At 41.9% G+C, this 17,084-nt stretch overlaps 1 protein-coding gene across 1 annotated transcript in view; it reads right to left on the bottom strand.

The window, feature by feature from the left end:
• The window catches only part of GRK7 (G protein-coupled receptor kinase 7), a 30,275-nt gene extending 23,139 nt beyond the window's left edge, over positions 1-7,136 (bottom strand). The window contains exons 1-2 of the mRNA XM_077756657.1: positions 6,525-7,136; positions 4,788-5,225 (exon numbers count right to left, since the gene is read on the bottom strand). Of these exons, the coding sequence (XP_077612783.1) occupies positions 4,788-5,225; positions 6,525-7,136 (1,050 nt within the window). The remainder of the gene's footprint in view (positions 1-4,787; positions 5,226-6,524) is intronic.
• Positions 7,137-17,084: the final 9,948 nt, after the last annotated feature.

The following is a 17,084-nucleotide window of genomic DNA, read 5'->3' as shown; positions in this document are numbered from 1 at the left end:
ATAAGTGATATGAATTATTTTATTGTGTGCATGCAGATGTCAGCTGAGAACAGGCAGGACTGCTTATCACATTTATTAAAAGTGAACACAGACAGGGGTGCCTGGGTGGCTCAGTTGGTTAAGCGCCCGACTTCGGCTCAGGTCATGATCTCATGGCTCGTGGGTTCGAGCCCCGCATCGGGCTCTGTGCTGACAGCTCAGAGCCTGGAGCCTGCTTCAGATTCTGTGTCTCCCTCTCTCTCTGACCCTCCCCTGTTCATGCTGTCTCTCTCTCTCTCTCTGAGAAATAAATAAAACATTAAAAAAAAAAAGTGNCCTTCTTCATGCATATATCTCCTGAGAATGCACCGTAATAAGTCTTCCACATGGAAATGGGTCTCCAAGTCTATTTCCAGAAAACCCAGCCTAAGATACTTCTCCTAGGACTTTGCTCTGTGAATATCATCTATCCCTCTGATATCAAGTTACATTCTATTTCCCTATAGTTAACTCTCTACTCCTCACGTGTTAAGTCAAATACCCCTTGGAGATCCTCATGTACCACATCTTCACAGCATTTATCATAACTGAAATTTTACATTCCTATGAGTGATCATTAAGTTCTATCTTCCTCACTAGACTCAGTTCCATGAGGGCAAGAAATCATGTCCTTTTTTTGCTCATTGTTCTATCCCTCAGGTTTAGCACAATCCTGGTATGCGGGAAATTCTCAGTACATATATGTTGAATGAAGGAGTGAGGGAATGAATGACTGCCTTTTGACTGAAGGGATGTGAAAAATAATTCTAAGACTATAATGAATATTTCTGAATGCCCTTAATAGTGGTAAATACTTTGAAAATGGATTTGAAGTTTTGGTAGTGATCAAAACTTACTGGGAACTAAATTTAGTTAATGACGGTGGTTGTAATTTTGGTAGAGACCAATGTATGACCAAGAAATCACCAGAATTCTTCTCCTTTAAGGCTCTTACACTGTTTCTCAGAAGTAAATTCTCAAAGAGAAAAAAATTTGGAGCAGGGTCATAATAATCGTGAAGTATGTAGGTGTTAATTTTTTTTAATGTTTATTTTTGAGAGAGCACAAGCAGGTGAGGGGCAGAGAGAGAGGGGATCAGAGGATCCAAAGAAGGTTCTGTGCTGACAGCAGTGAGCTGGATGTGGAGCTTGAACTCTCAGACCATGAGATCATGACCTGAGCTGAAGTCGGATGCTCCACTGACTGAGCCTCTGTAGGTATTAATTTTGATGAAACACATTTTGAGATCTTCTAAAAATCACTTATTCAGGGGCACCTTGGTGGCTTAGTCAGTTCACACATCTGACTTCTGCTCAGGTCATGATCTTGCAGTTCATGGGTTCGAGTCCTGCATCAGGGTTTGATGATTGCTTTGGATTCTGTGTTTCTGCCTCTCCCCTGCTCGTGCTTATTCTCTCTCTCTCTCTCAAATGCAAATAAGCATAAAATTTTTTTTGATCACTTATTCAATGTGTCTCTAGCATTGTATTTGAGACAAAAGAGACTTCAAAATAAATATAATGCCCGACCTCTGTCACCTGTGATCCCTCTAAATATGAGGAGTTGGTCAGAAATTTCAGAGCAGGACAAGGTAACCAAATGTGTCACAAGCTTTTGGGTTACTGTTCTAATTTCAATCCCATTCTCGACAAAAGAGCAAGTCTTAAAAACTCATGTTCCATAAAATCTGAAGGCCACTGTTCTCCACACAGAATTCAGAATCTTATGGCACAAAAACAGACACTCACATCAATGGAACAGAATAGAGAATCCACAAATGGACCCACAAATGTATGGCTAACTAATCTTTGACAAAGCAGGAAAGAATATCCAATGGAATAAAGACAGTCTCTTCAGCAGGTGGTGCTGGGAAAACTAGACAGTGACATGCAGAAAAATGAACCCGGACCACGTTCTTACACCATACACAAAAATGAACTCAAAATGGACGAAAGACCTAAATGTCAGACAGGAAGCCATCAAAATCCTCAAGGAGAAAGCAGAAAAAAACCTCTTTGATGTTGGCCACAGCAACTTCTTACTCAACATGTCTCCAGAGGCAAGGGAAACAAAAGCAAAAATGAACTATTGGGACCTCATCAAAATATAAAGCTTCTGCACAGCGAAGGAAACAATCAGCAAAACTAAAAGTCAACCAATGGAATGGGAGAAGATATTTGCAAATGACATATCAGATAAAGGGTTAGTATCCAAAATCTATAAAGAACTTATCAAACTCAACACTCAAAAAAACAAATAATCCAGTGAAGAAATGAGCAAAAGACATGAATAGACACTTCTCCAAAAGAAGACATCCAGATGGCCAACCAACACATGAAAAACTGTTCAACATCACTCATCATCAGGGAAATAGAAATCAAAACCACAGTGAGAAACTACCTCACACCTGTCAGAATGGCTAACATTAACAATTCAGGCAACAACAAATGTTGGCAATGATGCTGAAAAAGAGGATCTCTTCTGCACTGCTGGTAGGAATGCAAACTGGTGTAGCCACTTTGGAAAACAGTATGGAGGTTCCTCAAAAAAATTAAAAATAGAACTATCCTCTGACCCAGCAATTGTACTACTAGGTATTTTTCCAAGGGATACAGGTGTGCTGTTTCAAAGGAGCGCATGCATCCCAATGTTTATAGCAGCACTATCAACAATAGCCAAAGTTTGGAAAGAGCCCAAATGTCCATTGATGGATAAAGAAGATGTGGTGTATATGTATGTGTGTATATATATATATGTGTGTATATATATATATGTATATATANAAACAGTATGGAGGTTCCTCAAAAAAATTAAAAATAGAACTATCCTCTGACCCAGCAATTGTACTACTAGGTATTTTTCCAAGGGATACAGGTGTGCTGTTTCAAAGGAGCGCATGCATCCCAATGTTTATAGCAGCACTATCAACAATAGCCAAAGTTTGGAAAGAGCCCAAATGTCCATTGATGGATAAAGAAGATGTGGTGTATATGTATGTGTGTATATATATATATGTGTGTATATATATATATGTATATATATACACATGTGTATATATACATATATATATATTTGGCAATCAAAAAGAATGAAATCTTGTCATTTGCAACTACATGGATGGAACTAGAGGGAATTATGCTAAGTGAAATTAGTCAGAGAAAGACAAATATCATGACTTCACTCATATGAGGATTTTAAGATACAAAACAAATGAACATAAAGGAAAGGAAGCAAAAATAATATAAAAACAGGGAGGGGGACAAAACATAAGACACTCTTAAATATGGAGAACAAACAGAGGGTTGCTGGAGGGGTTGTGGGAGGGGGGTGGGTTAATGGATAAAGGACATTAAAGACTCTACTCCTGAAATCATTGTTGCACTATATGCTAACTTGGATGTAAATTAAAAAAATAAAATAAAATCATTTACAAAAAAAGGAATTTGGAATCTAAAAGTCTCAGCATGAGTCTCACTGCCCAATTTTCCTATTATATTTTCCTGGAGTACCTAAATAAGTGATATGAATTATTTTATTGTGTGCATGCAGATGTCAGCTGAGAACAGGCAGGACTGCTTATCACATTTATTAAAAGTGAACACAGACAGGGGTGCCTGGGTGGCTCAGTTGGTTAAGCGCCCGACTTCGGCTCAGGTCATGATCTCATGGCTCGTGGGTTCGAGCCCCGCATCGGGCTCTGTGCTGACAGCTCAGAGCCTGGAGCCTGCTTCAGATTCTGTGTCTCCCTCTCTCTCTGACCCTCCCCTGTTCATGCTGTCTCTCTCTCTCTCTCTGAGAAATAAATAAAACATTAAAAAAAAAAAGTGAACACAGACAGTGGCTGGGACCATGTTTAATCATATTGTGCCTAGGTGTGGGATGCTGGCTCTGAGACATTAGTCACATCATTCCCTGTGTAGGTGGGGGTGCTCCTTTTTGAAGTCTTAACTCTGTCAGAGGTTCAAGTAGACTTGTGGTTGGGATCCACATCAGCCCAGGCTGAGGAAGATATACTAATGTCATCAGATGTACTTCTTCTGAGGTTTACCTAGAGAGGCCTGTCAGAATCCCAGAGATTTTGTATTGTTTACTTAACATAATTGCTTAATTAATCAAAGAATTAATACCCTTTTAATCAAAGAATTCTCTGTAGGCCACTTTGAAACAAACTCATCAAAATAAACACCAGTTGCCTTTGCTCTCTGCTACACATTTTCAGTCAGAATTTCACCTTTATCCACCTTTATTCACCTTTATCCATTCCCCCATCCACACTCAATGGGAAAGGAGATATTTACTTTAATGTACTAAGTGTTAGGGGGTTCTTCTTTTTCTTATCCTATTAAAATTTACCTCCTAGGTTCCTGGAATTTTAGGACCCAGGCCCTAAAATTTTCCAGAGGTGGAAACCAAAGCTTTATCAACTCAGGAATGTGGCACCAGGGAGGTGGTTATTGGTGTAACGTACTAGATGCCAACTATGGATTCAGTTCTTTCCTTCTCACCATGAAAACACAGACCATTTCCAACTCACAAAGAAGGCTCCCTGTGCCTACCAGGAAAGGAGAGCAAAGAAACCCCCAAACAACCAGTTAAGCCAATCCTCTTACATCACTCCACTTAAGGCAAGATGACAACATAAGGGCTTTAGGGAGAAGGAAATTAGAAGAATTATGTCCAAGGCTCCGTTTGCCCTGGGAATAGATCAGCCCTTTCCCCTTCTCTCCAACTCTGTGCCCCACCCTTGGGACCGACGGAGAGCCACTCACCCTCTGTGTGACAGGCTTGCCATCCTGGATCTGCACGGCCAGGCCCAGGTCGGACAGCCTGCAGTTGCCAAGGTCGTCCAGAAGCACGTTCTCCGGCTTCATGTCCCGGTAGACGATGCCGAGGGAGTGGAGGTGTAGCACTCCACAAGTCATCTGGGCCGAGTAGAAGACCACTCTGCTCATGTCCAGGCCCCGTGTACCCACACTGTAGATGTGGAACTTAAGGTCTCCCCCATTCATCAGGCTCATGACCAGGCAGAGATGGGACTTGCTCTCAAAGGCATAGGCCAGAGAGACGATGAAAGGGCTGCTGACCTTTTCCAAGATTTCCTTTTCTGAAAGAGCCATTTTCTCTCCATTTTTCTTCTTCAGCCGCTTCTTGTCAAGTTTCTTACAGGCATACATCTTACCAGTGTTTTTCACCTGGACGGCACATACCTTAAAGAGAGAAAGAAAGGGAGAGGGTGAGATAGAAGTAGGAAGCACTAGTGAGAGAAGAGAACAAGGCTGATACAGGGGGGTGGAAGGGCAGAAATCAGGTGAGGTGAGAAGATGGCAGGCTTCTGAGAAAAGAGAAGCCACAAGCAATAGGGGTTCTTCAAGAAAGAGCTAGGATCTCCCCCCATTATGAAAAATAAAGGGCCGTAATGAAAAATAAAGGGAAAATAGCAAGTGTTAGCAAGGATGTGGAAAAACTGGAACCTTCATGAATTGCTGGTGGGAACATAAAATGTGGAAGATTTTGGTGGTTCCCCAAAAAGTTTAACATAGAATTGCCACATGACCCTGAAATTCCACTCCTGGACATATACACAAGAGAAATGAAAACAGGTATTCAAATACATGTAGATGAATGTTCATAGCAGCACTGTTCACAGTAGCCCAAAAGCAGAAATGACTCAAGTGCCCAACAACAGATGAAATGAAGTATACCCACACAATAGAATATTCACCCATAAAAAGGAATGAAGTACTGATATATCTACAACATGAATGAACCTCCAAACACTATGTTCAGTGAAAGAAGCCAGATGCCAAAGGTCACATGTTATGATTCCTTTTAGACGAAGCATCAGAGTAGGCAAATGCATGGAGACAGAGAGCAGACCAGAGGTTGCCAGGGACTGTGGGGAGGGACTGGGGAGTGTTACTGGGTACAAGGTGATGAAAATGCCTTGGAACTACATAGAGGTGATGGTTACACAACACTATTATGAATGTATTCAATGCCACTGAAATGGTTAGTGGTTAATTTTACGTTATGTGAATTCTGCCTCAAAAAATGTTTTTCTACTTAAAAAGAAAAAGAGCTGATCATGGCAGTGGTATAAAATTGATTCTCAATTTTACTTCAAGATGAAAGTTTTCTCAGATATCTGAAATTTTCTCAAATTAGGGCCATTACCACAATGAAGGGAAATGGAGAGCTCCCTTGGGCATGTGTTGCTATCGTTCTCCAAAGTGTCTGGGGAGCACTTCAGTGTGCTTCTGGTATAACCCTATCATAAAGATTCTTGGCCAACTCCACATTTTGTTTGTCTTCCCTATGCCACTCTCATTTTATTTCACGTGGTGGCCAGAAAAAAGATGTGAGAGTGAGCTAGGAATTCTCCACAGGCAGCACTGAAATCAGTTCTAAGTAAGTCCTCCTGAGTTGTCTTTATTTTTAAAGGCAAAACCAAATCCTTTTATGCTGTGTATTTCACCTTCCAGTCCAGCCATTCTGAGAATACTTACCTCCCCGAAACCACCTTTCCCCAGAACTCGGAACTCATCGAAGTACTTGTCCGACACCGGTTGCATCTCAAAGACTTTCCACTGCAGAAACTTGTCATAGAAGGGGCTGGTCAGGAAATCCCGGAAGGGCTGGTCCTGCAAGAAGGCCATGACCTCGGCCTTGGCCTGTGCTACCAGGGCTACCTGGTCTTCCTCAGTGGTGGCTGCTTGGCACTTGATGGCCAGAGCCGGGCTGAGGAAAGGATGTAGATGCCCTGGGGCAGAAACAGCCACACAAGTGGCCACTAGCCCCTGCAGCATGCTGCCCTTGACAGGACCCTCCTCAGCCAGCTCCCAGCCCTGCACCTCCTCAAGGAAGGCCACGGCCTCTTGGTATGGGGGCACTGTGGCTAGGAAGTCCCGGAAGAGGCGGCGGCCAATGGGCTGCTGCTCGCATAGGCTGTTGAAGTCCTGGGGCAGGGACTGGCGGAGCTGGGTGCAGCACTGTGGCCCGGGCAGCACCAGGCTCCGGCGCCGCCTCTGCAGCTCCCTGCTGTCTCCATCCAAGGTCTTCCGGGCCTGCAGGTAGGCCGTGTTGGCAATCAGGTTGTCCAGGCCCCCCATGTCGACCATGGCTGAGCACGAGGTGTGCTCCCAGGAAAAGAAAAGGAAGGATGGACGGCTATGATGGGGAAATACTCAGTAGGTCTGGGGGCCAGCTGGCTGGTTTCCCTTGCAAGGTTCAGTAGCTTCCAGAGGATTTACAGTGAATCTGTGGGTAGCACTGGCAGAGGGCAGGTACAGAAAGAGGTTACTCTTGTAAGAAGCTTTGCTAGCTATGTATAGCCGGCCAGAGAAGGGCACATCACAGGTCATGCTCCCATCCACCAAGAGCAAAGCAGCCAGAAACACCTGTGAAGGCCCCTGTTCATCATGGGGACCTCTTCCATACACACCTGCTCCCAAAACACACAGTCACCACTTTCCAAAGGAAAGGAGTCATAATAAGGTGGTATACTATTTGTTGCTGACAGCATTATTTTATTAAACTCCTAATTTTACACATTTCCTACGAGGCTCAAGCTAGGTAAACTCCTAGGAATGCCAGGTCGGTCAGGTAGAGGAACTGTGAGAGGTAGGAGAGGTTTTCTTCCGTGTCTAGCAGCCCAACACAGAGCAGGTTACAGAAGGGGATGCTCTGAACTTTGAGTCCTGAGACATGTTCCCAGAGGCCCTTGGGGACTCATGTTGTGGCCCTCAGAGTGGACCGTGGCTTTCCCACAGCCAGTTGCACCCTGAACGGTCTGCAGAGATCATCCATTTATGGCTTTCCAAGTTCCCAGGAGTCTGAGACCTAAAGTACTGGGTGATAAAAAAGCAAGGGGTGGGGGTCATCTTGGCCCCAAACATCCCATGAAGTGACATAAGCAGAAAAAGAACACCACTTCACCACATGGGGTTGCAACTGTTCCAAGGGCATAATCTAGTGAGTGGAATCTGAACGTGAACTAGCCTCCGTCTGTGTAGAGACCCAGAGCAGCGCAGTTTCAGGCGTGGCCCCTTGACATCTTTGCCAATACTCTCTCGTGAAGCCAGGAAGCTTCCCTCTATGGAGACTGCTCAGAGCCGCCCCAGACCACGACCTCACAAAGAACAGAAATTGGTTTAGACAGAGATCAGGCTAAGAACCTCTGCTCCAAAAATAACACTTGTGTCCTACAGGGAAAGAGTACTCAGGCTTTTTCTTCACAAAGCAAGGCTAAGGCAGCTTAAAAACAAAGTCATTCAGTATTATGCCAGAGTGTTTAAAAGGGAGAGAGAGACAGAGAAAGAGAGAGAGAGAGAAAAACAGAGAAAGGGAAAGAGAGAGAAGGGGGGAAGCTGGTCAGTCATTTTCTAAACAAACAACTTCTAGCACACACTGTCAAAACATCATCATGACCACCTCGATCGGCCTGTTGGAGCCTGCCCTCCGTTCCCCAGAGCAGATACATGCTTGGCCTCACGCTACCAAGAATTATGTAATGAACTCACGGGCGCACTTCGGCTTTGCACTGCTATGCTATAAACCATCACCCCTATGGTAGAGATAAGCAATCTGTGCCAGTGACCACTGCTCAGAAATGTTGGTACTTTTTTGTTCTTGATATGTCATCCTGCGTCCACATTTTTGAGTAGTGAAAAACCAGTCTGAGAATGTCTCTTAAGGCGGAAATGCCTTTTCCTGTGGTTCATATGAATACAATGGCAATGGAACAGGGCAGAACTTTGAGAAAATGGTAGAATTGTCATCACATCGGTATTTAACCTTATCGCCGAAAAAAGAAGGCTTTTCACTGATGAACATATATGCTATGAATGGCTTGATTCCACTTGGACTAATACCTTCCTTTACCTCTAGTAATCACTCCACCCAGCATTGTCTAATAGAAATATGTGAGGCCACATATGGAACTTAAGATTTCCTAACAACCACAATTATAAAAGTAAAAAGAAACAAGTGAAATTAACCTTAATAATATATTTTATTTATCCCAGTATATACAAAATATTATCATTTCAATGTATAATTGATATGAGTTGCTAATGAGATATTTTACATCCTTTTTTAAACTATATTTTTATTGCTGTTGCAAATGTTTCCTTTGCCATTTTTTAAATGTTTATTTATTTCTGATAGAGAGAGATTGAGAGCATGAGCGGGAAAGACAGAGAGAGAGGGAGACAGAGGATCCAAAGTGGGCCCCGCACTGATAGCAGAGAGCCAGATGCAGGGCTAGAACTTGCAAACCACAAGATCATGACCTGAGTGGAAACTGGATGCTCAAACAACTGAGCCACCCAGGACGCCTACATGCTTTTTTATGTCCTGAGTTTTCAGAATATGTTTGTATTTGACACTTACCACACATATCAATTCAAACTATCTACATTTCAAACGCTCAGTAGATTCATGTGGCCAGTGGCTACCCTATTGGACAACACAAAATTAACCCTTCCTTACCTAGTTTTGACATGAACTAAGGGGACTTGTTTGTTTGTTCGTTTGTTTTCTAATTAGTAATCCCATAGGCCATCTGGGTTAAAAAACAAAAAACAAAGAAACAAAAAAAACCCTAGAAAACAAAAAACAAAAAAGCTCCTGCACCCTCTTTTAGCTAAAAATTACCTAACTGATGAGAACAGAATTTAGATAATATTTGAACACAGAATTCAGAAGCTATAAAATAACTACCTGATGCCTACTGACAATTTAAACCAGAGTGTCATTATTTTTAAGTTTTACTCACCTGAAAAAAAAAAAAAGAAAAGAGGTCTGTTTAAAACAGAACACTTTATGTGATTACTAACAATTAGGGTCCAGGGCTTTTCCCAACTTGATGAAACAGTAATTGTAGATCCAATTAAATAACAGTACTTATCCTTAGCTTTAGAAGCAGAGCCAAGTGCTGGGCACATTCAGGATACCCTGTGCCAAGGGGGAAAAGTACCAGAAAACTTGGACTGGAGATGTGGCCCAGCAGTTAAGAGCACTAACTCCAGCACCACTTGGGAAAGCTGAATCTTGACTCTAGGAAGTCTTAGCTGTGTGATCTTCAGCAAGTCACTTAACTTCTCTGAGTCTCAGTCTCATTATCTGAAAACAGAAATAAAGTGCTGATTCTTGAGTAGGTCCTTATGTGAATTAAATGCCAACTAGTGCCTGGCACGATGAAGTGATCAAAAAGTACTAACTTCTGAATGATGACTATGAATCATCAAAACTTCACTTAAAATTATGCTTTTGGTGGGGCGGGCAACTCTTGATCTCGGGGTTGTGAGTCTGAGTCTCAAGGTGGGTGAGATTACTTAAAAATAAAATCTTAAAAAATAGTAAATATTAAAATAATACAATTATGCTTTTCTGATATGCAGGTTGGAGGTAGGAGAGACCTAAGCAATGTGGAAGGAGGTGGGTTTCTGTGTGCAATGTTCACATAGCATAGAGTGGCCAACTCAGGATTTCACGTGACCCTGGAAAGCTGTGGGGTCTGGTGCAGCTAGAAGACAGAGAGACCAGATGCATTAAGCGACACGCACAAGTTCTAATAATAAACTTTGAAAAAAAAAACCTGTTATGATGGAGAAAACAATGAAAATATTTTACTATCTTTTATGATTAAGTTTGCAATGTAGAAAAAAGAAAAAACATGCTCTTTACCCAGGTCTTCCATTTCATTTGGCATCGTGGGGTTTAAACCATTATTTCTTTTTTTAAAAAATTTTTAATGTTTTATTTATTTCTGAGAGAGAAAGACAGTGTGAGCAGGGGAGGGTCAGAGAGAGAGGGAGACACAGAATCTGAAGCAGGCTCCAGGCTCTGAGCTAGCTGTCAGCACAGAGCCCGACGTGAGGCTCAAACCCACGAACCGTGAGATCATGACCTGAGCCAAAGTCGGCCACCCAACCGACTGAGCCACCCAGGCACCCCTTAAACCATTATTTCTGCCATGGATGTTCTTAAATTTTAAAATGCTCTGATATAATCCAACATTTGAAACTCAAAGACCATAAAAAAATTAGGTTAAAGTAGTAATATGGTATGCTTGATTTGCTTCTTTTTTTAAGGATTTTTAATATTGAAAATATATCCATGGATAAAGAAAATAGCAAAGTTTCTAGCAAGAACATGACCCTCCTTTACAATCCACAGTTCTCTGCACGGACCAATAGCATACGTATTTGAGGATCAAGAATAATGAAACAAGGGCGCCTGGGTTGCTCAGTCAGTCGAGCATGTGACTCTTGATTTTGCCTCAAATCATGAAATCATGACTGAGGGATCATGGGATCAATGGATCGTTGGATGGAGCCCTGCACTGGACTCCGCACTGAGGGTGGAGCCTGCCTGAGATTCTCTCTCTCTCTCTCTCCCTTTGCTCCTCCTCTGTTCTCTCTCTAAAAAATAAAATAATAGCATAATTTTTAAAAAGAAGTATGGAATCATATCACTTGATATGATGTGGTCTCAGAAACAAGATATTTTGTACATTGAATGTAAGTTCTGAGGCAGAATAACAGGTTAGCATTAGGATACCCAAAGAAGCCAGGTTATTCTTCAACTTCTGAATTAAATCCTTCCTTAGTAAAGATTTTGCTTTTTTCTTTTAGTAGAAGCCCTCTGCTGGAAGGAAAAGCAAAGGGGTCTTTATCCTTCCAATAACAGCTGACCACACTTTATATTTTAATAATTTGAAAAAGTGAAGGATATCTTATTGGTTAAAATTTGCTGAATACTAAACAGAGAAGAGAGGGAAGGGAGCTAGATAAATTTTAGACTACTAGTTCAATGTGGTCCCAGAATTTTCTCACAAAAAATTAGTTTTCAACCACTTTGTCTTTTGTGTTGAAATTCTGAATAGTAGGATCAATGGGTGGTCCTGCTGGATTTTCTTCAACTGAGTTCTACAGATAACTGAGGTTTTCTGAGTGAAATTAGAAAGAATTAGAATAGAATACACAAGGTATTTTTAGAGGACTAAGTATAAAAGTCATACAGAAGATAAAAATCATCATTTTATCATACCATTTTTAGAGATTTTTTGTTAATGGAAAATCTCAAATATACATAAAAGTAGAGAGAATAGTAAAATGAACTTCCACATACTCATCACCCAACTTTATTATCAGTATTATTAGCATTTTGCCAATTTCCTTTCACTTTCATCTAACACCCTCTTGTTTTTTCTTTTTTTTAACAATTTAAAAATTTTTAGAGCAGTATTTAAAAGATTTTTTAATTGTTTTTTTTTTTTTTTAATTTATTTCTGAGAGAGAGAGACAAGACAGTGTGAGCAGGGGAGGGTCAGAGAGAGAGGGAGACACAGAATCTGAAACAGGCTCCAGGCTCTGAGCTGGCAGTTGGCACAGAGCCCGACGCGGGGCTTGAACCCACAAACCATGAGATCATGACCTGAACTGAAGTCGGACGCATAACCGACTGAGCCACCCAGGCGCCCCAGAGCAGCTTTTGATTCACAGCAGAACTGAGAGGAAAGGACAGATTTTCCACTTACTCCCTGCCTCCGCAGATGCATAGCCTCCCCCACTATCAACATCCTCCTTCCCTTCTTGATGCTACATTTGTTACAATTCATGAGTGTATACTGACACATCATCATTATCCAAAGGAATGTGGGGAGTGCATTTCCAGAAGTGGAAGCTGCCCATTCAATGCCAAAGACCAGTGGAGTGTCCTGAATGTGGGAGAAGATACATGGTAGCATACGAAGCGTCAGGAACAGCCAGGAATCAAACCATCCTTTTAAGCATTTAGTCTCTGTCCTAAGAACAATGGGAGGCCATCAGAGTATTCAGTCATATAACACAGTTATATTTGTTTTCAGAAAGATCTCACTGGCTGCTGTGTGGTGAAGAGACTAGGAACAGGGAGTCTGAGGGAGACACCAGAGGCAGCCCAGTGAGTAATGGTAGTGGCACTAGAGATGGAATGAAGCTGAAAGAGTCTCAACCTATTCAGAAGGCTAAATGGTCAGGAGACAGTGAGATGCAGGGTGAGGAAGAATGGGTGACTCCAGGACTCCAGCTTGAGGGAACTAGACAGATGGCTCTGTCATTCACCCAGATACAGAAAATCTTGAAGGGGGAGTGGTTTGAGTTTAGTTTGGGACACGGGGAGCTTGGGGTGCCCATGAGACAGCCACATGGAGATGTCAGGTGGGCAGGCGGCACTGTACAGGCACTTGGGTGTACAGCGATAAACAAAATAGGACAAAAATCCCTGTCTTTACAGAGATTACATTTTAGCGAGCAAGACTGTTAATAAATAAGTAAAATATACCATATATTAAATCACAAACAACCCCAAGACTTTATAACCTAAAATAATGAATTCTGTGCTTTGACTGGGCAGCTCTCTGCTGGTCTGATTCATGTGGTTGTATTCTACTGGGGCAGGGGGGGCAGACGGCTGAGCTCAGCTAGGAGGCCACTGGGGGTTTTCAGCTGAGGATGGCTACAATTAGATGGACATGTTAGCAAGTGGAGAGGGTAAATATAGAAAAATCAGCTTGGATTTTAGCTCAGTCAGGCTAAGGCAGTGACCCTAGTGAGACATCAGTGAAGGGGTTAAGAGGGTTTACTTCTGCAGTAAATGAGGGGTGTAGCAGAAAGAAAAAGGACAAAGTTGACTCCAAGGTTTGGGTCCTAAGTAAGTGGAAGGATGAACATCCCATAAAGTTAGCTGGAAATCCTATGGAGGAGCAGGTAGTGGGGAAGATCAAGAACTTGGTGTTGTACTGTTACATTTGAATTGTCCATGAAACTGCTAAATGGGGATCTAAAGTGGCTGCTGGATCTGTGGGTCCAGACCCTAGAGGAAAGCTTGGGCTGGAGGTATTCACTGGAGTCATCCAGTATATGAAAGGCATATTTCATATATGGACTGGATGTAACACTCTGGGGGTGAAGGGAGAGAGGTTTGTGATCAGAGTCTAGAGGTCAGAGAGGTGAGAAGGCCAGAGGGATAGAAGGAAACAGCAGAGGATGGTACCCTAGAAACCAAGTAAGGAAACAGTGTTAAGGAAGAGAGAGATCAATTGTGGCAGGTGCTGCTGATAGGTCAAGCAAAGCAAGTACGGAAAACTGACTGACTTTGACAGTTTTTTGTTTTTTGTTTTTCTGAGAGAAAGACAGTGTGAGCAGGGGAGGGTCAGAGAGAAAGGGAGACACAGATTCCGAAGACAGGCTCCAGGCTCTGAGCTAGCTGTCAGCACAGAGCCCGATGTGGGGCTTGAACCCCACAACTTTGAGCCAAAGTCTGTCACTTAACCGACTGAGCCACTCAGGCACCCCTGGACTTTGACAGTTTAATTTACTGGTTTCTTTGTGACACTGAAAAGGAACATAAAATGAGGTGGAAAGTGCTGATTTTATTTATAAAATTTGGTATTTATATGAGACTAATACTATGCATAAAGGAGAAAAAGAAAGCCTAGCAGTATCTTCAGGTGGGTGGCACACCAGCATTTATTCTTTGGGCAGATAAATAATTGTTTGAGAGTTTTATATTTCTCTTAATTCAGAATTTTTTAAGGTCCAGTTTTTAACTGCAAACTTAACTTTGAGATACTTCTGTGGGTTCTCATGATCAAGGATATTTGAAGTCACTCTTGTGTTTTGCTGAATATTCTGGGGATGAAGGGGTTGGCCAGGAGAGACAGCTAATATATTCTTGGTTAACTAGCTAAATATGTTATTTTAGGGGTGCCTGGGTGGCTTTAGTTGGTTAAGCATCCAACTTTGGCTCAGGTCACGATCTCTCAGCTTGTAAGTTTGAGCCCCACATCAGGCGCTGTGCTGACAGCTCAGAGTCTGGATCCTGCTTCCCATTCTGTGTCATCCTCTCTCTCCGCCCCTCCCTTGCTCATGCTCTGTCTCTCTCAGTCTCTCAAAAATAAATAAACATTAAAACATGTTTAAAAATATATATTTTAATAAAATATTGAAAACCAAAAAAGATTTAGCCATTTGGAGCTGGACAAGAGCAGTTTTGATGGCGTGGTATGATGAAACCCTTATTAGTCAGTTCAAGAGAGAATGGAAGGAGGTAAATTGGAGGCAGCCAGTATAAGCTACTACTGTGAGGAATTTTGCTCAAGGGTATGATCACTGGAGTGAATGGCCAGCATAGAGGTAGAAAGACAAGATCTCTGGAGGAGAGGAGGTCAGGGGATTGAGAAATCCGGTATTCACTGCTCATGTGAATATTGAAATCACCAAGAATTACCCAAAGGGTAAGGTGATGGAGAAACTGACAGCTGAGATAGCATCTTTTTTTAAAATTTTTAAATTAAAAAAAAAATTTTATAAAAAAATGTTTTAATGTTTTATTTATTTCTGAGAAAGAGTGAAAGACAGTGTGAGCAGGGGAGGGTCAGAGAGAGAGAGGGAGACACAGAATCTGAAACAGGCTCCAGGCTCTAAGCTAGCTGTCAGCACAGAGCCCGAAGCGGGGCTTGAACCCACAAATCGTGAGATCATGACCTATGCTGAAGTCGGATGCATAACTGACTGAGCCACCCAGGCGGCATCTTCAAAGAACATAGGAGAGTGACTGGGGCTACAGGAAGACTATGGTGAGTGGTGTTCTAATAATAGGAGAGTCAGAGCTGGATGTTTTTAGAGAGAGAAGCAGCAACAGAGAGAAATGAAGACAGCTTCAGTAATATGAAGGAGAAGGAAGGTTGCAGAAGCAGTGCCTCAGGGGAGAGACAGGTTTTAGTGATAATAAGAAAGTGAAAGATAAAACCAAGAGCTGGTTCTTTGAAAAGATAAACAAAAATAGGTAAGCCTTTAGCCAGACTCATCAAGAAAAAAAGACCCAAATAAATAAAATCAGAAATGAAAAAGAAGTAACAACTGACAACAGAGAAATACAAAGGAGTATAAGAGACTATTAAGAGAAATTATATGAAGGGCGCCTGGGTGGCTTAGTCGGTTGAGCGTCCGACTTTCGCTTAGGTCATGATCTCGCGGTTCATGGGTTCGAGCCCCGCGTCGGGCTCTGTGCTGACTGCCAGCTCAGAGCCTGGAGCCTGTTTCAGTCTGTGACTCCCTCTCTCTCTGACCCTCCGCTGCTCACGCTGTCTCTCTCTCTCTCTCTCCTAGAAATAAATAAAACATTAAAAAAAAAAAAAAGAAAGAAATTATATGACAACAAATTAGACATGAAGATAAATTTCTAAAAACATACAATCTTTCAAACCTGAATCGGGAAGAAAGAGAAAATCTAGAGACCAAACACTACTAACAAATTCAATCAGTAATCAAAAATTGACCAACAAACAGAAGTCCAGGACCAGAAGGATTCACCGGTGAATTCCACCAAATACTAAAAGAAGAGTCTATGCCTTTTCTCCTTAAACTATTTCAAAAAATACAAAAAGCAAAGCTCCCAGATACATTCTAATGAGGCCAGCATTACCCTGATACCAGAATCAGACAGACACTAAAAGCAAAGAAAATTATTCAGCCAATACCTCTGACAAACACAGGTGCAAAAATCCTCAATAAAATAGTAGCAAACTTCATCCAACAATACATTGAAAGGATCATTCACACTATCAGGTGGGATTTATTCCAGACATGCAAATACAGTTCAATATTCACAAATCAATCAATATGATATGCCATGTTAACAAAATAAAGGATAAAAATCTTTTGATCATTTCAAGATGAAGAAACGCTTATCAAAATTCAACATTAGTTCATAAAAACTTTCAGCAGACTGGGTTTAGAGGGGGCAAACCTTAACATAATAAAGGCTATATAAGAAACACACAGCTAAGAAGCTAAAGAGCTTTTCCTTTAAAATTATCAGGCATAAGACAAGGATGTCCACTCTCCCTCCTTTTATTCAACATAATACTGGAGGTCCTAGCCAAAGAAGAGGAGGAGGAGGAGGAGGAGAAGAAGAAGAAGAAGAAAAAGAAGAGGAGAAGGAAGAGGAGGAAGAGAATGGGGAGGGGGAAGACAAGGAGGGGAGGGAGAGGGAAGGGAGAGAGGGAGGGGGAGGAGGAG

The sequence above is a fragment of the Crocuta crocuta genome, unplaced genomic scaffold, assembly GCF_008692635.1.
Source record: "Crocuta crocuta isolate KB4526 unplaced genomic scaffold, BGI_CrCroc_1.0 scaffold337, whole genome shotgun sequence".
Taxonomy (NCBI): Eukaryota; Metazoa; Chordata; class Mammalia; order Carnivora; family Hyaenidae; genus Crocuta; species Crocuta crocuta.
This window is presented reverse-complemented; position numbering and strand designations above follow the sequence as displayed.